The following is a 27,284-nucleotide window of genomic DNA, read 5'->3' as shown; positions in this document are numbered from 1 at the left end:
GACTGGAAGGGGGGGAGGGGTGGGGGTCCTAAATAGACGGACGTGGTGGCGGGAACACGGACAGGTGGGGTTAGTTGGAATGCATTCTCGACCGTCGGATCGAGATTGGACGGTTAAAGATCAGGTCACATTCAATTGTCAAAAGGGGTTGAATACTCCAAATCAGTTGCTACAATTACTTGTCTCTGGATCCCTAAGTGGTTCTTTTCTGCATAGTAATAAGCTAATCCATGAAAAAAATAATAAAATAATAATTTAAAATAGATATTATCTTCTCTTCACCACTGTATTGTTTAATTTCGATTCCTAAAATCTAAGAACCAAAATCATCAACGAGTCTGCTTCTAGCTTGGGAACAAAAAATAAAAAATAAAAAAACAACCTAAAGGAGAATTATTTTTTTATAATGAAAGATGAACCAAATTCATCTTGTGTTTCATCTCTTGTACCAATAAATAAAAGGGTAGCCGGTCACACCTACCCAATTATTTATGATCCACGACCCAAACTTGTGTAAGTAAGTATTCATGGCTTGGCTTGAGAAGATTTCCACCTACCAGGCTTGGATCAGTTCAAGACTGACAAAATTGAATGCTGGTTCCGAATTCCAACAATAGGAGTTTTGGCGTGGAAAGCTCTTCACCAGCCATGCCACCTACCAATCTTGTGAGTCTGGGCGCTTGAAGAGGCGTAGGGAGAAACTGAAGTGAAAAAAGGAGAGAAGGTTCAAGCAGTGTTAGGACTGTTTCTGCACTTTGAGGCTGACCACCACCTTGAAATGTTCTCATCAGATCACAACACATGTTTATTCTCTTGTATTAACCTTTGAATGGACTTTGATCTTCTCTGGATTATTTTCTTTTGCACATGTGTTAGAATTGGTCATTGACTAAAAGAGCAAGCATTTATTTGGGAACTAGTGAAGATTTTGAGTCCTATTCAAGATCTTGTCATCCATGGAAAACAAGTGGAAAGAAACCCCAAGCATCGTAAACAGTCTGCCAATTTGCTTTGAATTATATAGAATATTGCAAACAAGGAAACACAGATGTTAGCTGGGAAGTTTCTTCTGTACACTAAAACTTGGTGTTTGAAGTCTCAGCTCAAGTCCTTTGACTCAGTTTTACACAAGACCAGTTGTAAGATTAACTTGAATCACAATCTGTGCAAGAAGATCACAATCACCAAATATTTGTCATGCTCACATAAATAGTCATAACTCACTGAAACTAAGTTGTCCTGTTACAATACCCAGGAATCTTTTGTTTAACTCTTTGCTACTTGAACCCTTCATAATATCTCAATTTTCATAACAATGATTATGATAACAAGTTATTAGTAGTACATCCATCATATATCAAATCTAAATTGTCTGATTCTGAGAGTGGAACCTCCACTGGGCTGTTGCAGTGTTGGATGGATAGCCAGTTGCTAAAGTCGATCATATACATTAGATAATTAACATGATGAACATTTTTATGATGATGAAAGCTAATTAAACCTTGCCATGCAATTCTGACATATGGGATTAGAAATAAGAGATTTGTGTATGCAGTTCCTTTTTGTTTGGGAAAAACAAACTATGAAATGATAAGCAGCAGGGCCAAATCATTTGCCATTGTGTTTCTGCATCAGACCACAAATTATTCGAACACCAGATTATTGATCTTGAGATGCATCACTTGAGCAGTTGGCAGCAATTTTCAGCGGCCATCAGGTGGTCACACCTACCCATTTGTTTGTGAAGCATTATCCAAACTTAATGCCAGTCCAAACTTGCGCAAAATATTTATGCCTTGGAGAAATTCTTTCAGGGGGAAGAAAAGGAGAGGGGGTTCCACTCTTTCTTCCCCACTTCATATGTGACCAAACATTTAGCTCTTACCATCCCAACACTAGAAATATACAATTTTAAACAGGAGTGGCTGGCAATATCTTGTTGCTTGGTCACACCCTCACGCACCCATTTGTGTCATTTTCAGTTGTGGTTGTCCAAACTTAAAATACTTCAACCCTGATTAATGATAATAGACTCATTCTAGCTCCACAAACATGGACATCCATATCCAATAAAGGACTATCACCTAGGTGTTACAATCTTCTCACTTAAGACTTAACATCCTCATCAAGTGCCAACATAGTCAAAAGTTAAACTACACATGAAGTTCAATTCAATGGTGCCTCTACATAGTGATTTTATCAAGATTCAAAATTTCATACCGTACCAATGTATCAAGCTTTGCTCGGTACAGTACGATACATCATACCAAGTGGTACATCAATATATATATATATATATATATATATATATATATATATATATATATATATATATACACACACACACACACACACACACATACAATATAAAAAAATATTTTAAAAAGGCGAACATAGCCTCGGCGACATCACCTCCTCTTCTCCTTCTTGCCTCATCTACGACATTCGACAAAAAAGGCGACGAAGATGTCGAAGGTCGTAGACGTCTTCGAGCTTCGGTGAAGAACGTGGTGAAGGCCGCAGACGTCTTCAGCTTTTAGCGAAGAACACGACAAAGAAGGCCATAGAGTTGCAGATGAGGTGATGAAGGAGATCACCTCTTCCGCTGCTCTAGCCACCGCCTCCCTTGATCCCCGCGCATCCAGATACTCCTCTTTACGACTCTCCTTGTCGTTACCTCTTGGATTGGGATCGTCGAGGGAGGGCGGCACCATATCGAGATCAAGAAAGGGCGTGGAAGTTCGCACGAAGGTTCTCTCGATTCTCCCTCTTCTTCGAACACCCTCTCCTTCTTCCTTCTTCGACGCTTCTCCCTCAGCTTCGCTGCAGCCAAGTGGCTATATCGAGCGAACCGCCTGCAGCTCGCCCGGTAGCGAGCGATCCACATATCGGTTCATGGGCGAACCAACCAGGCGATACAATTTGAAATAGCAAACCTTGGATTTTATTTCAACCTCATTTATGCTCATTCACAAGTGGTCCTTTATCACGATTTAATTTGATCCAAGTTCATTTACGACTCCTGCTTGGATCTCTCATTGTGCCCAATAATAAGTCCACTTTGATATTACTTGGGACGATGTGATTCGATCAAATAATTAGCCTGAACCGTTAGTTTAAAATAGTTAATCCTAAATTAATTATTGTAGACTCATTTTAACCATATAAATATGTTCATTTGACAACAACATCATCTCTCTTTTAGCATTTATTTTTCTAGCCTCATGACTGGTTGTTAGCTTCTCTCTGATTCTTTGACTAATTCACTGACTGTCAGCTGGAGTGCAAAGGTTTGGGAGGCAGCTGGTGTCAGATCAAGAGTCATAATTAGGTGCATGGCATCTACCCCAATTTAATCCACTTTGCTATGTTTTGGTTCGCCCTGTAAATGTCTTACTGATTGGTGTGGCCTCTTCTTTCATAATTGCAGCTTCTGGTGTCTCTGCTGCTGTGGATTATTCAGGAATTGCTGCCCAGTACTCTTTCAACCTGACTCCCCTCCATTCTAGATTTATAATGTGGAGGAATCAGATGTTTTTGTATAACTCAAACAATGTTTTCTAGCTTTAATTTTTTCAATCTGCTGATCCTTCGTCTTTTTGGGAGGCCAAAAGTAATGGACTCATTCTATTTATTTCCAATAGGGTAAAGTAAAATAAAATAAAAAAGAATAGAGATTTCCTGCAAAAGGATATGATACAAAAGCTAATATTATCCATGAAGCTTCTACTCTCATGAACAGATAGTGTTATTGACCACCAGATTATGAAATTATAGGAGAAAATGTGCTAGGCCTAGGAATCAGATGGTGCCAATTCTTGGCAGGCCAATGCCTGTTATATGTACTGCTACTGGTCAAGCAGCTCTTCCAGTAGCACTTCAATAGAATGAATGGAGTTTGTTCAGGATGTAGAAGATGGGAAATCCTAGGGTAGTTGTGCCTATCTATTTGTATAGATAATACATGAACTTGTGGTATTTATTTATGTTATATAAGATTTTAAATACTGGTTCTGATATTAGTTTTGGTAACCCATGAGATCTATGTGATACCAATTTCTATCTACTTGTAGATATAAAACATGAATGTTTAGCATATGCATAATACCAATTAAGTATCGGGCTACAAATTGAACATAGATGGTGCCTTTATAACATACTTTGATGGATTCAATGCAACACAATAATAATAGTTATAAAATGACCATTTAACAAACAATTGAAGACATTTTCTATTTTGGTCGTTAATTATCTATAACACAATGAACCAGTTCAATATCTAAGCCTATACGATCAACATAATGCATCTAAATTCATCTTGCATCCCTAGCAGAGTATGTCAAACTCAATGTCACAACAGGCTTACTTGCCACTCCAGAAAAACTGATGCTACCTTATCAAGGTCATAATTTTAACATAATAATGTTTGCAGAAAAAACTCCGTACTTGACTATACTATATATGATACCGGCAGACAATAATGAACACATGTCAACCTCTAGTGATTTATGACCCAAATTCCATAATGTCTTAAGGAAAGCATTATGAAAGATGTTGCTCAAAGAAACGAGAATGACTATAGCATGAAAGTCAGCAGATGAAATTGGGGGGCGGTGACAAGTCGCTTATGAGGAGCCATAGTATTCAAATGTGCGACTAAAAGCCAAAATTATGACAAGGCATCATTTGTGAGAAATTACTAAACACAAATCATATACTCATCAATTCTAACCATTGTATTCAAAAGAAACAAAGTTCAACATGATAAAGACTGATGTATCTTCTAGCCAGTCCCAAAACAAGATAACAGTTCATGGCATATCAGTGCCTCCATGAAATGGCATTTAAGCTGAGAAGGCTCACTTGGGATTCCTGAGTACAATGATGACTGAATCCCCTCGAACGAACATTTTACTGATGAATCGATCCTTGTTGACTGGAAGTGCTTTCTTCTTTCCCTTGCCTGTCTTGGGTATCTGCAGCGACAAAAAAAGTTTATTAGATATGGACAGAAGATATGAATGATGGAAATATGTAGTAAAGTTACCTCAGTCCACATTTCCCTAACATTTTCAAGGACCATGTTACAGTGACGATCAAAAGCTCTCACACGGCCAAGTAGCTTCTTGTTGTTCCTGCAATTGATAAGCACCTGTTGTAGCATAAGTGTCAGTACAATTCTCAAATTTGCTTAATTCCGAAAGATAACTGTAAAATAAGAAGCAATATCTATGCCCAGAACAAACATATTGATGCCAACTGAAGATGTATTGTTAATGTAACTCGGATAACAATATAAAAATAAAATTAACCAGAGAATAAACATTTTTGTTTTCACTCATTTGAATAACTGGAATAATGGCCCATAGAAAAACAACAGTACATATACATATAATATTCACAGCCAACCCCCCCACCCACCATTTGAATATTCCTTGCCCATTACATCTCAAGACAAATGAACTACAGAAAAAATGGAGAGGTGGCAAAAGTTCGACATGCCCCAATATTTGCCACTATATCCAAAATCAGACCTCTACTAACAAGACAAATGATATTCACAGCCAACCCCCTCACCCACCATTTGAATATTCCTTGTCCATTACATCTCAAGACAAATGAACTACAGAAAAAATGGGGAGGTGGTGAAAGTTCGACATGCCCCAACATTTGCCAGTATATCCAAAATCAGACCTCTACTAAGATGGTCATGCTGTAATGATAATCACAAAAAACACTATATTCTCTTCTTATTTAATCTTGTAATTGTTTAGAAGTATAACATAGTTATGCATCCATTTAAATGGCCTAACCCATTAAATAAAGAACCAAAATAAGGTATTAAATAAACTTTAAATAGCTCACTCCCAACCATAACATTAGCATCATAGAACATGTAAAACTCCTCATACCTGTGTATTATTTTTTACACTCATCATCAGAACAGAGAGAGGTCCTGTATTGAATTCCTCCTCTTCTTTTTTGGCCTGAACATATGAGTTGAACATGTTAAACTAACTAAGAAAATGTATGTACAAGTGAAAAGATGGAATTTGAGTATAATGTGGCTTTGCAGTAATCAGAAACAAAGTTCTTAATATTGAAGAAAACTGTAGTTTCAAAACTCTAATTTTATTTTCTATGATTGGAAACTACTTAATAGAAAGATCACGCATCATTTCCATTTACTAGTCAAGAAGAGGAATTTGGTCAAAATGAATGATCGTATACAAGTGAAAGAACAAGGATGAGAAAAAAAAAATATAGTCACATATATCAACAGCCAGCTCCTTCAAATGTTTTTATGTTTTCACCATACTTGGTGATAATTTATTTCAACAAAAAATGATTGATACATTCAACACTAATTCTTTATGATCTCAATGGATTAGCAAGCTCTGTGCTCTCACGCATTCTTAAAATAGGTATTTTTGCATATGCCTAACCTCGTCAGTCATTATGTTTCATATACAAACAACACAAAGACATTGACCCTCTAAATTCCAATCATTATGCTCATTTTGTAGAAAATGATACTCAGATATTATCTATAACATGAACCACAAAACACACAGTCAGATCTAGAACCATTGAAATCATCTAATTCAAGTAATAAGAGATGCTGAAAGAAGCAACAATGGGCTCCTTGTCTAACTCTATTTGAAACAAAAACACACCTGAGTGTTCCAGGTAGAGCTTAAAAATGAATTCAGTTTGAACTAACCATATGGGTTTCGCCATGTTGGTTTGAACTAAAACATGGACACGACAACATATGTAGAATGACTCCCATACTAAAGATGTGAAAAACCTAGCTTAGAATTTGTCGGCAGAACCACAAATTCATATATACAAAATTTATCATTAAACATCCTTCATCCATTGAAGTACTGTTATCCAAATTTTTTAAATAGACGATGATGAATAACAACTCCCATCATACTTTTCAAATGCCTTCGAAGAAAATGAGCAATATCTAACTTTAAAGCCTTTGATGACATAAAAAAATTGACAAATTCATGAATGGTCATGCCATAAGTATCAAATTGTCTATACAAGAGGAAACCAAAAGACCAAAAACTTGAGAGTAGAAAACATACATTTGTGTCGTCCTCCATTGGCCTACTGCAAAATGAAACAGGAAGAGAAATTAAGAACCAAAAAAAGGAAGCTTAATTAATACTCATTTTGGCGTCAAAATAAAGAACTAAAAGCTCAGACGACCAAGAATATGGAACTCCATCAGTAAGCAAAGACTGATTACAATGGAAACAACAAAGAAAGAAAGCTTCCAAAAGAACTGGACTGATGTCTCTGTAAATGGCATTCTAACACCAAAGCATACTAACAAGGTGCAAGATATTTATTAAAAAACCTATTCCCACAGTTAACTCGGATAACAGCCAGGATATTGAATCTGTTAAAGTGTTGTTGCTCTGATCAGTCTATAACTAAAAGGCCACAAGTGCAAGATATGAATTCCAGTTCTTTGTAGACATCTATAAATTTAGAATTTAAGTGTACCTTGACTCTCCAAGAATACATAGAATTATAATAGCCTTTAAATAAATAGCTTGTAAAGTATAATTAATCCCATTGTCATAATATAAGAGAAACACACTGAATGGAGGAGAATATAAGTACACACCACAAGATATTTTTTATATGTTCACAGATGAATGTATGTGACCATATGTCCAAAAATATGTGATACATATTTGCATATGGTAGTCGAAGTGAATGTACCCAAGACATCATGCAGCTTGTCTGCTGTATAGGTTCTATTCAGGTGCCCATGGGAAAATTCTTACTGTAAATATATGTGATATTATGAAACCCTTCCTATTATCATTACTTGATTCAACGAAATAACCAACACAATAACCTAATAGGCCTGAATCATTGATCCAAACTACTCAAGCTTGAGTTCAATGGTTTAAATAGGCGCCCGAGCACTCGCCAAGGCGCTCAAGTGAGGTGAGGCGAGGCTCGCGTGCCTCAAAACTTGACCATGTGGTGCGCTTTAGTGCAGCACCACCTGGGCGCTCACTTGAACCCAAGTGTCGGGCACCTCGAGCAAGCGCCCGGTTCAAACAAAGTAATCGAACCAGACTATCAAGTCTAGTTCGATTGAAAACTAGCTTAGTTGGTCTAGGCACCTTGTCTGAAGCTTTCTCCGTCGCTGCTACTATCGTTTGTAGCTTCCTCTGTCGTCGTCGTCGTCATCTAAAGCTTCCTCCATTGTTGTTGTTGTTCAAAGCTTCCTCCATCATCGCTAGTACCGTTCACAGCTTCCTTCATCGTCGTTGTCATCATCCGAAAGTTTCTCCATCACCGCCGCCCTCTCCTTCTCCACTTTCCATCGTTGGTGACTCTTTTACCCCTTCTAACTACTATTAACAGTAGATTGTTATCTACTATAATCATATAATAGTTCCTATTTAGATTTTAACATTGCTAATCTCTATATATTTAGAACCACTTTTAGGTTTCAAGATTAATGGTAAGTGCACAAAGTAATTCAAAAGATTTATAAAAAAATTCAAGAAAGGATCTTGCTTGGAAATACAATTATATAAAGGATCTAAAAAATCCTAATACAGTTACTTGCATCTTTGTGATGAGACTACTAGAGGTGATATTTTCCGTGCAAAATAGCATCAAGTGGGGAACTTCAAGAATGCATCAACATACAAGAGATGTCCACCTAATGTAAAAGATGAGTTCTTGTCTTATATGACTAAAAAAAGATGCAAAGGAATGAATCTTATGAGATTTCACCCAAGGATAATGTTGAACACATTAGAGATGATGAAGAAGAAGCTTATTCGAAAAGTGTTAATGCAAGTGGGAAAAGAGCATATGATAGAAAAGAAAAAGAAGCCATAATTGTTAAGAAAGGTAAAAAAGGATCGATGGACATATATATGTATCAAAGATCACAAAAGCAACAAGATCAAACATGAGCAAAATTAAGACAAACAAATATAAGTAATACTTGTGATATGAAAATAAGAGGAAAAACGATTCAACACATTGCTCGCTTCTTCTATCAGACTGGCCTTCCCCTTAGTACGTGTCGTTTTGATAGCCTTAAAGAGATGATTGAAGCTATTGAAAGATATTATAGGGGATTAAAACATCCAAATTATTATGAGTTGCAAGTTCCATTACTAAAAGAAGAGTTGGATTATACAAATGACTTATTAAAGGGCCACAAGGAAAAGCATGATTGCTCTATTATGTCATATGCTTCAACCGATATGAGACATAGAAGTATAATTAATTTTATAGTCAACTGTTCTTTAGAAATCAAGTTTGTGAAGTCAATAGATGTATCATCTTTTATGAAACTCGAAGAAAAGATATATGAGTTACTTGACAAGTTTGTGAAAAAAATTGATAAACAAAATATCGTCCAAGTTATAATCGATAATGGAAGTAACTATGTGTTAGTTGGTAAGATTTATCCTTTGAACTTTTGGATCTTTTAATTGTTCTATCTCCAATTTGAATGAAAGTACTAAGTGGCTCCTAAGTCTTATCAATTTTATTATCATTTATCATAGGTAAATTATTTGAAGCAAAAAGACAACACTTATATTGGACTCCATGTGCGACACATTACATTGATTTAATGTTAGAGAATATTGAAAAAATTCTTAATGTCAATAAAATTTTAAAAAGAGCAATCTTTGTTGTTGGATTTCTCTATAATCATAGTGGGACTTTGAATATGATGAGAAAATTCATAGCCAATAAAGAATTGGTAAGATATAGTATCACCCGATTTGCTACTTCCTTGACAGTACAAAGCGTGCATTGTCAAAAACATAACCAGAAAAATATGTTTACCTTAGAAAAATGGGTGACAAACAAATGGAAGCCAAAGGCAAAAGGGCTAATAATATCATTTTAATGTCATTCACTCAAATCTTATAGTTTATACATTAAAGGTAATGGGTCTTCTTATTTGAATCATTTGGTTGGCAGATAATGAAAAAAAGCCTATAGTGGGATATATTTATGAGGAAACAGATAGAGCAAAGGAGATGATTCAAAAGTCTTTTGATGGAAATGAAAAAAAGTATAAAAACATATTTACAATCATTGACAAAAGATGCAGAAGTTATAAATGTGTATAAGTGCATTGCAAGATTGATTCCAAGCTTAAGGTGTAAGATAAGATTATACCTGAATTATCTTTATTAAAAAAAATCGATGGTCTTTTTGAGATTCCAATGGTAGTTCAATCTAGGACAACTATATCACCGTATATTTATAAATTTATATAATTAATTTCATGTATAGTATGTTATTGTTAATAATAAAGTAAATTTTACAACTGAATGATTGAGTTTATTTAGAAATTCCACCTTGAACTTGCAGCATCTAACTATCAAAATTCTTAAACTGACTTGTTGTGCTGCGGGTTGTAAGCAAAACTGGAGTGTCTTTAAGCATGTAAGGATCACGGAATATTTTTGTTTCAATTAATCTATTTTTTTTTTAATAAATATATTAATATATTTTTAAATTATATAACATGACAAATTCACACAAAGAGAAAAAATTAGTTAAAGCATCAACGATTACATGAGTTGGTTTATATAAAGTATAATCAAACATTGAAGGCTCATCATGATTTGCGAAATAATATTGATCCAATCTCATTATAAGATATTGATGATTTAAATGAGTGATTGGTGGGGCAAATGGGTGCGAACTTGTAAGATGCCAAAGATAAGCTTGTATTTGAAGATGATAGCTTAACATAGGGAGATGTGAAAAGAGCCTCATGTGTTAGAGAATTACAGACATATATAAAGCAGATAACAAAAATAAAAATGAGTACAAAAGCCTCAAGTTCATCTCTTGCCATTGTTGAAGAGGAGGAAACATATTTTGATGAAGATGGACGAAAGGAAGAGAAAGATAATGATATGTTTGAGAATGATGTTGATTATAATGATGATTAATTTTGATGTAAAGCTTTATTGTTTTGAATTTTTTGATATTTTTGTTATTACAAGATGAATAATGTGACTTGGTACTTTAGATCTTTTTATATTTAATATCATATTTTTATTTATATAATCATATTTATCAATTATATTATATTTTTAAATTTTAATATTTTAAAATGTCTTGCTTCAATCGGCCAAGAGCCTAATGTCTCGAGCTTTTTGGGACCTTAGCATCTAATGCTTTTTAAATCGCTAGTTGAGTAAATATTATAGACTTATTGAACCCTATAAACTAACTCAATTCTACATCTGATATGAGACTAAATTGGAGTGTCACAATCCCCCTCACTTATGGCTTGATATCTTTGTCAAGATCCAAACAAAACCTTAAATCAAGCTCTAGCATGATACACATGAGGTCTAACTATGCCGTAATGTAACTCTATTCATATTCGAGGATAGTCCTTCCATGCTTGGATGCCTCACTATATCGTTTAACATAAAATTATCTTTTATAATCTAACTCGATGGAACAACTAACTCATTAACTTGATAAAAATATATTATTGATTCATGTGGGACTGGATTAGGGTGTCACACTAACTATAAACATATTGATCATAAGATATAAGTGATTACATGCAAATATGTGGCAGTCCAAGCATATCCAAGGCATTAAAAAGCTACTTCATTGTCTAAGTTCTACTAAGGTTCCCAAGTAACCATTCAGGACAACAATAAAAAATAAGTTCCTCCTTTTTTTTTCCCTAATCATATTTTATAATGGTAGTCTTTCAGGTCCGTTTTAAGATGATTGTGTCACGACCTGAGCTTAAATCACATGGAGGAAGCCCAAAGATAACAACTCACATACTAATGAAAGCCATTAGACATGCCTAATCTGAGATTAACTATAAGGATCACATATCACCAGCATCAAAATGTTGATATATTCCCGCTGTTAGGCATGATCCTCATCATCAATCATGAATCACAAAAAATGAGTAACACAAAAGCTAACTAGCAGGAACATGTGGTTTGATAAAATTTCACCCGAAAAGCCAAATAGAAGAAACAAAAAAGTTTTGACTCAAAAGTACAATAAACAGCTCAATTTCCAGCCAGACAGTCTTATTCTATATCATATTCCTGATAAAGCCAAATTAGAACATTTTGTTTGCTTCAATTTTAATTTCAACTACAGCTCATCATAAGAGGAAAAAAAATTAACTAACATGAAGGTCCAGTTTCTCTCAATGTGAAACCCCAACTGGCCACAAATTCTCTCCAATATTTGATGAAGATAAGATGGATATGGACCAGCGACTACCTGTAATCAGACCCCCTAGACCAAACCTAACCTGGATCATAACACACTCATCATTGTGTAGTCATCACCACACATGTAACGTATCCTCTCTTTCACACAGGACAGACTCAAAAGAATAGATCAACATAGCCGACCAATCCTTTGTTCTTAAACATTCCTATGCAATTTTGAACTCTTAGAGTTTAACAGAAATTATATACTCAAGCACACTGAAGAAACATATTGTTTGTTTTTCTGTATACAATCATAGGGCAATCAAATTCTCATGTGGATGTGTACAACATTTTACAACTCAAAATCCATGTTTTCAACGGAGAAAAAGGAAATGAGTTATTCCTCCCCAGAAGATGCTGCGTTGATCCTTTCTATCTCGGACAAATTAAACCTCACAACCATCAAAAAATACTAGGCAGAACGAACAGTGATACACCGATCAATACAAAGGACAACCTCAAATCCAGTACCAAAACGAATGCAACACCACAATAAATGCACCTTAAACCCTAATAGTTCAAAAACAACAACGATTTTTCCCCAACAAAAAGAGTATCAATCGCACGAGCAAAAAGAGCATACAGTTCACAAAGATCCCATTATCAAATATACTCCTCAAGCGCCGACGTGTACAACGTTTACGGCTCAAACTACACGCCTGGGAGAGAAGGCGACGAGTTATTTCTGCCTAGAGACGCTAAGACGATCCCTTTGATCTCCAAGAAATAAAGCCTCACAACCATCGAAAAGTACTCGGCAGAAAGAGCAGGGAAACACCAATCGATACATGGAAAAACCCTAAACTAGCCACCCAAAAGAATGCAACACCGCAAGAAAATACCTTAAAACCCCAACTCCGAACAGCTAAAAAAAGCAACACCTTTACTCCAAGTCTCACTCGCACAAGTAAACGAGCATACAGTGCACAAAGATCTTATCGTCAAAATAAATCAGAACAAAGAGTAGAACGTCAAAATCCTAGCGATGAACACTTGGGAAAAGCGCTAAAACCTCGACCTCGAGGAATTGAAGCCCTCCTCGGTGTCCCGATGATCCTTCCCAAGGAAACCCTAGGGAGAGCAATGCGCCAGAAGATCTTCGAATTGAGCCAAATCGGGTTCGGCCGTGTTTGTGTCGGTCGGACGCGACACTGTTCTGAGCTTATTTATGGGAGAGCTAATATTTATCATTCCCTTAAACAATTTTTAATAAAATAATATTTTAATAATTACAATATCTCTAATTATAATTTTTTACATATAAATATATACATATATATATATGAATTTATTTAAATATTATTTTTTTTTCCAAAGAGTGACAAAGATGAGATTTGATCATAGAACCTTGTGATAAAATCCATCTATTACATTTATGGCAATTACTAGCAATTATAGTTGTCATTAAATCAAAATTTAAACACTAAAAATATAATTTATTACATTTATCAAGATTTTAAGATAGTATAAATATCAATTTGTGTTTCAATATAATTATATTAATAATCAACTAGTGGAGATAAATACCTATGATAAATCTGTAAGCTTTTGAGTTTTGCAGGGATAATAATGCCAAACTTGAATTTAAAGAATTAGATATGAAAATTAGTAACTTTAGAGGAATCTAAATTGTGTATATATATATCCATATGTATATGTATATATATACATATATATATATATATATATATATATATATGTATATATATACCTTACAGATAAGACAACTCGTTTCATACAGCAAAACAAGTTTGGGAACGCATGCCTTTCTTCTTATAAGAGAAACAAGCAAGAAGAGACTCGTGCCTTTCAACTCTTCAACTGAATGAATGGTTTGATGATGGACAGAAAAGTATCATGCAAGCAGACAGACCATTCCGCATCCAAATGAAAAGATGTTCTTTGATTTCTTGGTGTTGGTGAGTTTGACTTGTTGGAAGAGTTCAAGGAAGGGGGATTGAGGTCTGCTAAAAAGTATCTGATTGATAGGATTTATGGAAATATGTCGCTAAAATTTCTAAAATAAATGCAGTTCACTTTTAAAACATTGTTGATCTATATAATATTGAGAATATGATAGTGCATGTCAACATTCCATGAAAGGAGAAACAAAAAGATGGCGAGATTCTCTTCCAACAAATGCTTCTCTGTTTTCTAAATTGAGGTTGGATAGTGCTTCCTTGAGACCTTTATCTTATTTTATTCAAATCATTTTGATTATGATCAAACTGGCTTCAGGTACGCGAGAGAGAGCCAACAATGCCAAAATTTAAGCTATCAAGACAAGGGTTGATTGATTCGAGTGTCATTTCAAGAACATAAAAGAAGAGCATTTACAGAAAAGAACTTCGAACTCTGTTCTTCGAATTAAGAGGAAATCTCGGGCTTTGGTTTGATGTTCCCATTATTAATATGCCAAACAAAAACTCGAACTCGTTCGAGGAGGAGACTACGGCCAACTCATTGCATCCGAGATTTCGCTCCCCGCCTCATGGGTGGTTGCCTTGTGTGCTCCTAAATTTGTGGTCTTTTCTTGAACTGACAAAGGGGGATACCAATTTTAGAGAGAGAGAGAGAGAGAGACTATTTGGTGTGTCGCTATCCAAATTTCAAGGAGTGCAGGAAAGGTTGAGAAGAGATGGTGGAGATGGTGGGAGTCTGTTAATTGATCCCTCCTCTGACTCCCGTCCCCTGTTCTCTGAGAGGTGGGATGGTGTGGTATCAGAGAACAACATCAAAAACATTACTTTTACGACGCCTCCCTGCCTCGTCCCTCTGCTCCACTCATAAAGTTTCCCTCTTTATCACAACGACGACGATATAGCCACTGCTGAATCGTTGATTCGCTTCCATCAGCTGCGGAAAGACTCCTTCCCTCCTATCTTTTCCCTCAGCAGTTGGAGCGCACCAAAAATGTCGCACCTTTTCGATGCATTCCGGGCGCTGGAGTAGAGAGAGCCGGAGGGATCTTTAAGCAAGACGGAGGAGATCGAAACATCAAGGGTTGGCTGCACGTCCTCCGGTCCAATCACCTGGGCCTGCAGAACTACCGGAAACGGTACGTCGTCCTCTAAAGTAACGCCCCTAATTGCTACAAGAACGTGCCAGCGTCCACCAGAGAGGTAGTCGGGAACTGTTCTTTCTTGGTTTGTCTTCTCGCATTCGCTCGCTATACTTGTTAGCTCGACAGAGATGGATATTTTTGAATTGTTTTGTTTGAATAAAGATAAGTTCTTGAGCTGTTGGTTTTGTTTCTTAGGGGAAAAAGATTGGTTGAATGATGCAATATTTGGTTTGATGGAAAGAAAGGGTGAGAGATGTTTGGGGAGTCAGTCTTCTTTCTAAAGGTTCCATTAGTTCTTCTTCTTATCCGCCGGAGTTTGGGTTGATCTTTTATTGTTTTGAATATGATATGATCAGATACAGATCAGCATTTGTTGACTTTTAACGGGCAAAGGAGATTGGACATTTGACAGTGCCGATAAAAGGTAAGTTAAATTTTGAGACCACTTGTTTGAGTTCAAGTTTGATCATTATTGGGATTGGGAGTGGAAGTAGAACAATGTGGTGCGTAGGAGAACATATCAGTTTCAGAATTTGAGTGAGAAGTTTCAAGTAGTAGTAGTTCTCTTCCAAGCCAACAATACGATCCTATAATGCACAGCTCGGAGAATTCAATGAATTATTTTCCTTTTAATTTAAATATTTTAGCAATTTATGGTGTTTAGATTGATTTTGTTTGATAAATGGTGTTGAATTATTTAAGATGATGCCATGTTTTGTCAAACAATTTTTATTTGAAGTTATCTTTCTTGGTAGCTGCTGTTGATTTTCTACTCCATTCAATTTTATCCCTTTTACTCTGTTTTACATTTCTGATTGTCTTCTTGTCGCTTCCTTCCATTGCATCAAGCAATGCTTTGGTCAAACAATTTTTATTTGAAGTTATCTTTCTTGTTGGCTGCTATTGATCTTGTATTCCATTCAATTTTATTCCTTTTGCTTTGTTATACAATTCTGATCGTCTTCTAGTCCCTTCCTTCCATTGCATCGAGCACACTCATAAAAATTGGAATGGGTCATATTAGTGCTGCTTCTTGGGTGAGAATTGAGATGCTACTGATCCTAGGTCAAGTTCCTGTGCACAAATAAAAGTTACAAGTTAACAGCAGAAATGATTAATTAACTACCTATTAAATTCAACTCAAGATCGATAAATGGACTCTCTTCGGGTAAGGCTGCCCTTCATATTGTGAAAAGTTGATACTGGAGAAGCCAATGCAACGATGTCTTTTCCAAATTTGGATATCTGCAGAGCCTCACAATTGTTTGACCATCAAGCTTTATCCTCATGTGATGGCATACTGATGATGCTAAAATTTATGTGCCTCCTCAGATTCCTATAAAAAGTGCACTGATTGGTTCCTGCATGTACGTGACGGACAACAGTAGACAGATAATAATACACAGAAATATAACAGCGAACCTGGATTATCTTTACTCTCAGAACATATTTTCATCTTTTCCATTTTACTTCACATAATTAAAATTTTGCCAAGCTTCGTTGTAAATGTTAAGGCCTGTTGGCACGTCTATATATTTATTCTTTATAGCGCTTCCAGTCCCAACAATCATCTAAGCGTACACTAGTTTGTGCTTTAGAGTGGCAGCCACCAGCAGTTTGGTTTTGATTGCTGTTTCCGACATATCATTTGGCAATGGTCTGAGATTCATTTAACTCTGCAGTTGGGTGCAAGGAGCTCTGAGGAGGCAGCTACTTGAATCAAATCCTCAATGGAAGCTGCATTTATGGTTGGTGCCTTCTCTAGTCTCATTGATTTTTATTGACAAATATGTCATAACGTCTGCATTTGCAGGAGGACACAAACAAAGAAGAGAATGCTGTGGCTTGTTCGAAGAGAAGACGGCAATCTTTTAGGTCACACATTACTATTTTTTTATTAACTAGTTCCACATCCACCAATTACTAACTGACATACTTTTTATTTGTTTCTGACAAGAATAGATCAATTTCAAGAAAGCATGCTAGTCCTATTGCTTCACTATGGTCGTGTAAACATTGGTTCTTTTGTCAAATGATTGAAGCTACAGTTGTTTTAGCTTTACATGCCCAGTCTTTTAGCATTTACCTCTGCTCATGTTGCTATACATGGTACAAGCGGCTATTAGATCAGAGTCATCAGCATATTTATAAGATTATAATTTACGAGAAGAAGAGCAAGGGGAAGAGATGACAATGTTAGGGTGTCAAGACAACCCATAAGCAGCAAAAGCCTCTTACCAGCTAAGTAGCGACTAGGCCTTTATGTGGCCCATTAGTGGCCTTCAGGTGTTCCATCTATAAACGGAAGAAAAAACTGTTCCATAGAAATTTATATGATAAAAAATAACCATATATTTTTAGAACCAAAGGAAAGAAAAAAGTGCAGAAGTGATGCAAAATTGTTATGACCTGTGTCAATCAATGTTACTCAGTTTTGCAAAAATATGCAATTTCTTGAACATCTAGGGATAAAGTAATAAACTAATAATTGGGAGGAAGCAAGAATTCATAAGTTTTAATCAACTTGATAGTAGTACTGATAGAAATACATGGTGATACAAAGATAGCAGTGGCAGACATAACATAAAAAAGATGCATTTAAGCACCAGGAGCAGAATATAGTAGCAAAATATGATAAAAGTACAGAAAAAAGGGTAGTAGTCATGTCATCGGTAGTAGCAAAGGAAAAAAGAAAGAAAGAAAATATTATAACTGAAACAAAGAAAATATACAAATAAATTATAAAGTTGCTATGTGAAGAAAAAGAGATCAAAAGTAAAGAAACAGAAATATAAATGGTAGGTAGCAACAAAATTTGGTCAGCCATGGTATAGGCAATGGATGAAGAGATAACTGAAAGGAAAAGAGACAAGAAATGAAGAAAAATGAGAACACTATATAGAGAGAGATCAAAACAATTGTTGTGTTTTAACAAACATAAACGGAAGGTAAACAATGTACGTGCATCATGCTTTCAAAGATATATGTTCTCATAAATTATACAGGCTCATGATCCACTCAATTGATTTTCTTGATTTACCTTCAGTTTAATATTGACAGCTATGCCTCTAAAATATCGAAGTGTGCTTATATATGAAGAAAAAGGATTTTTTGCATGATTTAATTAAATTTGTTAGGCCTAGACATCAAAGTCCGGTAGAGCATGTAGACAAACTTTTTCACAAGACTTGGATGACGGAGTAATTTTCTCTTTTTCCATGTGTTTGTGTTGTGTGTGGGGTGATTGACTAATTTTTGGGTTCCCAAATCTCTATCTGGTAGTTTCCATTGGCCATAATTTGCATTGAATATGGGGTCGAAAATTCTGCTGCTTTTGCTTTATGGTATAGAAAATAAGTTTAGGATTGGTAAATTTAAATTTCTTTAATGTTCACTGGTCATGTCAAAATGATGGGAAAGGCCAAGACATATTGAGTTTTTCACAGAATCAAGAATATAGATACAGAGTCACCATGGGCTTGCTTGTTTAGTACCATATTATCAAAGCCTCTTTTTGGATTATAAACAGTGTGGCCTTTGTTTTCCATTAGTCATTTGGAATTAGATTCTAGTTGCTATGTCAAAGAAATGTTCTATACAGAAAAGGTTCATGGCAGTAGTAGTAATCTTACACTAGGATATCTACCAGCATTAGAGTGTCTGCTAAGTTTCAACTTTCAACTTTCTTGTGGTGCCAATAGTTATGTAGGCTAGAGATGTACATTCAATGGCGTGTGTGCTTGGTTTTTTTTTGTTTCATCTGACTTTTACCTTTTCTTCCTAATAGTATAAACCAGTGTTTCTTTTGTGAATAAAGGTTCACCAAAATAATTTTGTTTGACACTGTTCTCATTGACTAGTATCATGATATCCAGGTCAAGCCGTAGAAATGAGAAAAGTCGCATGCATTCTATAGGTAAGCAATGTTTGTTGTTTGTTTCTCAAGTAAATAGTCCATATTACTTATCCTATCACCTTTCAGGATGATTTTTCTTGGAGATCTATTGACTAAATTATTCTGATTTTGATGAATTTTTCTGGCACTTTCTTACCTTATTCAAACTCTCTATAGACTGGACAGTTTTCTCATCTATGCACACTGATCTAATGACATTCGATGTTATAGCACCTTCCATGTGGACGATAATTGGCTGTAAAAATGGTAATAACTTGCATTTTTTTATTTTTTAAGAAGTTCCAAAGAAACTTAAAGTTCTTTTCACATAGGCTTACGGCTGTTCAAAGAAGCAAAAGATGTTGATTTCCCCAACAAGGTATGTCTATAATCTCAACATGAAAGATGCATGATAATGAGTTTCTTAGTGAAATCAACCATTCTATTTTCCTCAGAATTGGGAAGATCATCCGGCTATAATGACGGTTGGTGTTGTCGATGCAGCATCTGAGTCCATTTTCCAGACAGTAATGTCTCTCGGACAGTCAAGATCAGAGTAAGATTGTGACTTTCTTATTATCTAGGGCTTTGTATTATCTTGATTCAAAGAATAAGAAACTGGAAAGCAAGCTGTGAGACTTGACAAAGTCAGTGGCCTATTTTATTATATGATCAAATGATTCTTTATTACAGGAGATGAACAATGCAAAGCATTGTTATGTATAACAGATAGATTCAATACAATCTGGTACCAGGTTTTCAATATGTAGGGATGCTTCATAACATTTAGACACAAAGTGATGGATAAAGGAAATCAAATGCATATTTCAGTAATGCAATTCATATGGGATTGGTTTTACTGTCCTCGTTCTGGAAAATGAAGCACTGAAATCTCTTGCAGATGGGATTTTTGCCTGTTAGAGGGAAATGTCATTGAGAACTTGGATGATTACACTGATATTATCCACAAGAAGTTGCGTGGTGATTGGCTACCATGGTTAGATATGGTTTCAACTTTCAAGTATCTTTAAAGTTGACTTCCTACTTGATGCTGTTGGATCAATCTTTTCAGGGGAATGAAAAGAAGGGACTTATTGTTACGGCGTTACTGGAGGAAGGAAGATAACGGAACATACAGTAAGGCAATTTATGTAATCTAGGATAATGCCATGGCTGGAGTTTTACCATGAACTAACTAAATTGTTAAATTTGGACAGTTATCCTATACCACTCAGTCGTCCACCATAAATGCCAACCTGAAAAAGGATATGTTCGTGCCTGGCTTAAAAGTAATGTATGCTTGATATTGAGCAATAGATCTTTTATCGCATCAGTATGTTAGCTTAATTATGATGAATAGTTGAGTTGGTCTTCTGCAGGTGGAGGCTATGAAATATCTCCCGTGAACCAAGGAAAACAATCAATTGTAAAGCATATGTTGGCAATAGATTGGAAGTTTTGGAAATTGTATATTTTTACCTCATCTTCAATGGGCATTACAACAAAGATGCTAGAGAGGGTTGCAGGTATTGTTTCTTTACCATGATAATCTATTTTCGGATTTTCCAACAACATATTCCTATGTTAAGATATATCAATTGCATGTTGAAGATATTTCAATTATGTACTAAGCAGCTCTCCGAGAATTCTTCCGAGCAAAACTTGGTCACTCTGCATTCTCAGATTTCTCATCAGATGGTTTGACAAGAGAGATAGTATTGCCACAGACCGAGGAGCAAATTAAACTGGATATGCAGTCAGTGGATGAAAACAATAAGATTGAAAGCTTTGCCAAAGAGATACAAATGTCTTCTCCCAAACATGCTGGTAATGGGTCATTACGTCAACTTAATGATGCAGCTGATGAATTCTTTGATGTTCTCACTGAAGCAGAGTATGATCAAACAGAATTCTGGCCTGCTGATGAAAACATGCAAACCCAGGTCAGTAATTTTAGTGACATGATGATTTATTTCTGGAAAGTCGATGTTATTTTGTGCAACAACGGCCATAATGTTGTAACTATATGTGGTAGCTACATGAATCTATTTCCGCAATTGAGCTTTGCACACAAAATTATTCTTAGTTAAATCAAGAGCATTTAAATCTTACTTTATAGTTTCTACTTTCTGGTAAAGTCTTTTTACGCCTCCCTTTATATTCTCTCCTCACATTAATAATACTAATTGTATTACATCTTCTAGCTACAACATCTATAAGTCTCCTTTAAATATGTTCATATCATCTAGACGGTTCATTGTCATTTTGTCGTCTATTAAAGATTTAATGTTATGTTTAAATTTTTATGATAGAAAACATTTATCTATACTGAACCTATATATGTTTCACATTGCTTTTCAAAATGATTTGAAAATTTTGCTACTTCAAGAGGCAACTTCTAATTTGGTTGGAATTTTATTTATCAGTTAGTGCAAGACCAGTGCCAAGGTGAGCTATCTACAACTGCAGTTTTCATAGAGAAGCTGCATGATGTTTCAGGTTAATCCAATATCTATGTCACTGATATCTTTGTTTTATCTTTATTGTTGCTGTTGCATGTTATGTAATTTGCTTGTTTCTTCTATCAATGCAGTTCAAAAGAGTGGTTCTGCTGACTTCGAAGAGTCACATACCGGAGATAGCATGTCATGTAACTATGGAACCACTCTTCCAAAAGATCCAAATTGCAGTGTGGTTTGCAGTTGGGCAACAGCAGATCCTTCTACATTCTTGATTCGTGGTGAATCATACTTACATGACCATCAAAAGGTATCTGTTAGGTTCTACATGATTATTTATATAAGCTAAAAAGATCTGTTTTTTCATAACTTCGAACTGATGGAACTTGAGTGCATGATGGATACATTATTATACAGCAGGTATGTGATAATTACTAAAAATGATTCGGAGAGTTCAAAATTGTTGGACGGTTTTTAGAATGAGGTTTCTGGTTATTCTAACCAGGACAGGGATTTCATATAATTTAAGCCACACCGCTTATTTAGCATTGAAAGGTCATCTTTGTTTGTGTTCTGTATGTCTGCCAATCAAATAAGTCCAGCCAAATCTAAACGCGCCTACTCTTGTCATTGTTATATTAGGTTATATTTACTTGCTAAAGCAGAAAAGACCAAGTAACCTACTGAAAATGAGTTCCTTGAAAATATATAGACAAGATGAGGAGACACTTTAAACTCTTGGCTCAAGATATCAAAACTATAGCCCAATGCTTAGGTTTACAACATTGACCACCCAAATTTACCTGATCATATAATGCATCTGCCTCATTTTTATATGTGCTTTGACTCAGTGTTAATCCTTTCTTTTTAAAGAATGCTCTAAAACTCAGTACTGCCAGTAGCTGCCACCTGTGTTTGCTCAACGACGTCTGAGACCGAAATGACTATTGGCTAGGCAGCTGGAGCCTATGGTGATGAACTAGACTAATTCACAGGACTTGCTCAAAGCATAGGCAGTCATTTAATTCATATTTTCTATGCACATGAATGTTACGTAAAAGCATGAATAAGAGAATAAATCCATTGCCTACCAGTGTAAGATCTGGGGAAGTTTAATATATGTAGCCTTACCCCTTAAAGTAGAGAGAGACTATTTCGTGATTGAGGTCTTGAATACCCAAGTTATAAATGAGCAACTTTACCATTACACAAAGCTCTCTTTGTGCAAAAGACATAAATACATACTAAGTTTTTGTATACTAAATTACCGAGACTAAAGCCTGAGATTTAACCTGATAACAGAGCTACCAGCTAACAAAAATGACTTTTCTTATCCTACTAATTTAATACCACTTAAAGTCTTACCTGTCTGTGATCAACAATCCAAGCACATGCTACCAAAAGCACCACTAGTGAACTATCATCATTAAAATGTAATAAGTTGTTCATTTAGCTTCTTTGAACTTTAACATACTGAAGTTGCTATTATGTATTTCTTATTATTTTAATGTATTGCAGCAGTATTTATCAAATTTGCTCTTCCCACAGGTAAAAGCAAGCGAAACCCTGATGCAAATGGTAGCTGCAGATTGGTTGAAATCGGACAAGCGTGAAGATGATCTCGGTGGTCGGCCTGATGGAATTGTTCAGGTTTCTATAGACGTCCCTTACAGTTGTAACATTCTTTGAATTTCTGTAACATAAAATCTACATCTGAAACTTGCAGAAATATGCAGCACAGGGTGGCAGCAAGTTTTTCTTTATTGTGAACATGCAGGTAAGTATAATAATTTACTTTCTCAAGTTCAGGGTGGTGATAATAATCTCCTATACTGAAAATAAATCTTTAATTGCCAAGTGTCTTATCATGGTGTAATGTAATAGGTTCCAGGTTCAACCACATACAGTCTAGCTTTATATTATATGATGGATATGCCATTGGAAGATGTCCCTCTTCTAGAAAGTTTTGTCAAAGGAAATGATGCATATAGGAATTCAAGGTTTAAGCTCATCCCATATATATCAAAGGTTGGTGGATACGAAACCTAATAGGTTCTAAACTATCATCTGTTAGGTTATCATAAATATACAAAGAATATTTTTTTAATATTAATCTGAGTTCTTTTTTGTCGTGCTGCAGGGTTCTTGGTTAGTGAAGCAAAGTGTTGGTCAAAAAGCATGTCTTGTGGGTCAAGCACTTGATATCAATTATTTTCGTGGGAGCAACTATCTTGAGGTAAACTTACATATTATGCTGCTGACTATAATAAAGAATTGAGTAGAAAGCCAAATATAGGGTGATACCCTTGAGGGCATCAGGGGTAAAGGAACATCAAGATGTTCTTAGATGCCACCACTAAGATATAGCCGATGACATGATTTTGTCAAGACTTAAATAGAATGTGAGCCTGTTTATGCTTAAATTCGAAGAGAATGTGAGCCTACTTAAATGTGAACATATCTCAATACTTTGTAGATGGTATAACATGATGCACGATACATAAATTACTCCTTTTGTGATTACTATCGCCATGTCCTTGTATGTTTTTTGCGGACGTAAATCTCCAGGTTGCGATCGATGTTGGTTCATCCACTGTCGCTAGGAGTGTTGTCAGTCTCGTCATTGGTTACTTGAACAGCTTGGTGATAGAAATGGCATTCCTGATGCAGGTACTAACTGGAGTTTTTTCTATTTCTGTTAGATTGACTGCCTGGATTAGATTTTAAATATTCATTTTGCACCAATGTGAAACCACATCTATAATCCAAGAAGCAACAAAAAATTTGTCAACAAATCTGGAAGTTTGCAAAAATCAAATGTTTAATTCGAGCATGATGATGAGATATGTTCATAAGAATGACCATATTCTTTGTTTATCTTTGATGATGAGATATGTTTAATTCGATAATCAAATGTCTAATTCAAATGTTTAAATCTACGAGCAATGATTTTCTTTGTTTATCTTTCTTCAACACATCTCAGGAGAGAAATAACTTTGTGGTTCCACATCATCACACACAAAAAAAGAAAATTTATGTTATCATCATGCAGGGTGATAAGCAAGAAGAGCTTCCAGAGTTCCTGCTGGGAACTTGCCGGTTGAACCAACTTGATATAGCCAAGGCTGTCCCTATTAATCCATCGTGATACTGAGGTGAGCCTGTTTCCTAGATTAATTGCTACAAGATTTTTTTTTTTAGTTTCATCAATATATTGATTGATATGTTAATCATCTTCTTTGTTCACGATTTGCAGATTGAATTTGTCGGATGATTCTTTAATGTGATTGAAGTTCCAAATGGTGCCAAACCATTGTATATTTTTCTTCAGATTTGTAAAAAAAAAAAAAACAATTTTTTAAATGTATTTTGTCATTCTTTGATATAGGAACTCGAAAGAACCGGTGATAATGTTTTGAGAAGTACTAACCGGTGATGAGGTTTGAGTTTTATGAACTTATAAAAAAAGGGCAACCATTAAATTTGAGGATTTTGATTTTTTGAATTCATCAGAGGCAAACATGAAAAGTTAAAAATGTTCACAAGAATGAAGGAAGAAGGCACAATTAGTCATAGCATAGTTTTCTTGGTTACATCATTGATATGTTTATGATGAAATATGATGTTACTTTAGCTTCTGGTCAACTTCTATCCTCAAATGATCCATTTCATGTTCATAAGTGTTATGTGTTCTCCCCCAATGCACAGCTACCAAAATTACCAAATAGGTGGATGCTAACATAGAAACATTTAACCATAAGAGTGAATAAAATTATCATCAGTGTTCATAATGTATAGATCAACATAAAAAATCAATAATTTGATAAATTGATGGGAAAACGAAGAACAAAATATTAAGAAGAGCTGTATAAAGCTACAATTATCTTTATAATCAAAGTAAATATATATTACAGAGTTAGAATATAGCCTGATGCTCTTTCAAAGTAATCTACACATTTAAACCAAGTAAACTGGCTTTCTAAACTCATCATATGCATAACACAAGAAAGATAATCCAACAAAAACAAGAAACCTATAATGGAGTCTGTGTCCAAATAACCTATAATGCAAATGCTGCAAAAGGATAGATGATAGAAGGACTAAGTGGAAAGAAAAGAAAATATATACTGTAGATAATTACATACATCTTACAGTTCAAAGCTAACATACAGATTCAACTAAGGTTCAGCTGGAAGTTATTTAAGGAAATAATAAAGAACTAAGGAGACACATGAAAACTTTCATATATTCCTAGCATTCCAGTTGTCAAGACACTAAGATAAGGTCAAGATGATGACAGAAATAATTATTTGAATCAGTATAAAATATCATTTATTGTATTTTGGCATTTCAAATAATAAATCTAGTATGATCCTATCATTCAATGTAAATCCTTTTTAACTATTCTACATCAATAAGATAAAAGAGAAGACAAAAACAAATAGTAAGCAAATAGTTTTAGCAATATAATTATAATAATAATAATAATAATAATAATAATAATAATAATAATAATAGTAAGCTTTATTATATCCATATTATTAGTTGAGAAATGCATCACATTTAAACAGATGACTAACTCTGAAAAAGCTGCATATTAGATCAGATAAGCAACTTTGCCCAATGACTTATCTTAAGAGAATATAATCCCAAGGCAATTAAGTAACAAGCACTATATCATATAAGCAAAATTATCCAATAACTTCTCTTAATAAATGATCATTAAGCAACAAAATTAGGGTTTGAAAAAGTATGGTTTAGAAACAACATAACCCACCAAACTTACAACCCACAATAGTAGATAGTATATACTATATATTACCTACATAATTTGTGAATCGCAACAACTCATAACAAGTACTTCAGAACATTCCTTGGTAATATATTGCTAGTACTATATACTTCGGTGGTGATTGATGACAAGTTTAGCACGGAGGAGGCAGCAATGACTGTGGTTCAAAGATGCAAAGCTTATGGGGATTTGTGAGAGGTGTAATGGATGTAAAAAAAGAAGTCGCATGGGATTATACCATCATGACATGTATAAAATATTACATTTCTAGAGTCATGTGGATTTACCTTTGGATTACACCATCATTTGGATTTACCTTTTGCTTGTAAGATAGCATTTATATGCAGGCTTTATCATGTATATGATCACTTTTGTTTCTTGGACATGAGATGATTGTATGACATGTGTTGTATATTAGATATTTGAAACTAGCCACTTTTTTATGATGACATTTTCTATAAGATGTATGACTCTGTTGGTTATTATGATGAGAGGACTGGCTGATCCTTCTGCATCTGCTTGCTTGTTATCATGTTTGAAAGAATATATAAATTGCTAGATTTGTTATCAAATTTATCTTTTCGTGCTCACTTAATTTAATGTGTGCTGTTAGGATTTTGTTATCAAAGCAAACCATAGAGAGAATAATTGCTAATTACATACCCACTTAGTTAACTATGTTTAATATCTCAATCTCTATATTTTAAAAAGTTATATTAGTATCTTTATAATTATAAAAATAAAATATTTAGATCTATTTACTCTAATGTTATCGGTTTTATAA

General features: G+C 34.9%; 2 protein-coding genes across 7 annotated transcripts; one reads left to right on the top strand and one right to left on the bottom strand.

Moving 5' to 3' along the window:
* Positions 1-4,715: 4,715 nt before the first annotated feature.
* LOC135583812 (uncharacterized) lies at positions 4,716-13,445 on the bottom strand. Of its 5 annotated transcripts, none has more exons than XM_065090278.1 (5): positions 13,309-13,445; positions 7,101-7,125; positions 5,913-5,987; positions 5,048-5,152; positions 4,716-4,976 (listed from the first exon to the last, which is right to left on the bottom strand). In XM_065090278.1, the coding sequence occupies exons 2-5, from the start codon at positions 7,116-7,118 to the stop codon at positions 4,860-4,862; spliced, it is 315 nt and encodes a 104-aa protein (XP_064946350.1). In that variant the 5' UTR covers positions 7,119-7,125; positions 13,309-13,445; the 3' UTR covers positions 4,716-4,859. The 5 variants fall into 5 exon arrangements, with proteins under 5 accessions (XP_064946350.1, XP_064946351.1, XP_064946352.1 ...); XM_065090279.1 differs by having other exon boundaries at positions 7,101-7,122; positions 13,309-13,442; XM_065090280.1 differs by having other exon boundaries at positions 13,303-13,420.
* A 1,118-nt stretch (positions 13,446-14,563) lies between these two features.
* On the top strand, positions 14,564-25,099 carry LOC103972531 (protein ENHANCED DISEASE RESISTANCE 2-like). 2 transcript variants are annotated; one of them, XM_018820572.2, is made up of 21 exons: positions 14,564-15,348; positions 17,037-17,102; positions 17,168-17,229; positions 19,230-19,270; positions 19,427-19,516; positions 19,582-19,628; positions 19,705-19,805; positions 20,151-20,246; positions 20,322-20,386; positions 20,467-20,538; positions 20,629-20,775; positions 20,885-21,192; positions 21,676-21,748; positions 21,843-22,018; positions 23,257-23,358; positions 23,435-23,485; positions 23,593-23,736; positions 23,849-23,944; positions 24,277-24,378; positions 24,761-24,863; positions 24,965-25,099. In XM_018820572.2, the coding sequence occupies exons 2-20, from the start codon at positions 17,085-17,087 to the stop codon at positions 24,854-24,856; spliced, it is 1,887 nt and encodes a 628-aa protein (XP_018676117.2). In that variant the 5' UTR covers positions 14,564-15,348; positions 17,037-17,084; the 3' UTR covers positions 24,857-24,863; positions 24,965-25,099. The 2 variants fall into 2 exon arrangements, with proteins under 2 accessions (XP_018676117.2, XP_064946348.1); XM_065090276.1 differs by lacking the exon at positions 14,564-15,348 and adding an exon at positions 15,649-15,778.
* The last annotated feature ends 2,185 nt before the right edge of the window (positions 25,100-27,284 follow it).

Source organism: Musa acuminata, chromosome BXJ1-11 (assembly GCF_036884655.1).
Source record: "Musa acuminata AAA Group cultivar baxijiao chromosome BXJ1-11, Cavendish_Baxijiao_AAA, whole genome shotgun sequence".
Lineage (NCBI taxonomy): Eukaryota > Viridiplantae > Streptophyta > Magnoliopsida > Zingiberales > Musaceae > Musa > Musa acuminata.
The sequence above is the reverse complement of the archived record's forward strand: the minus strand, read 5'-3'. Positions and strand labels throughout refer to the sequence as shown.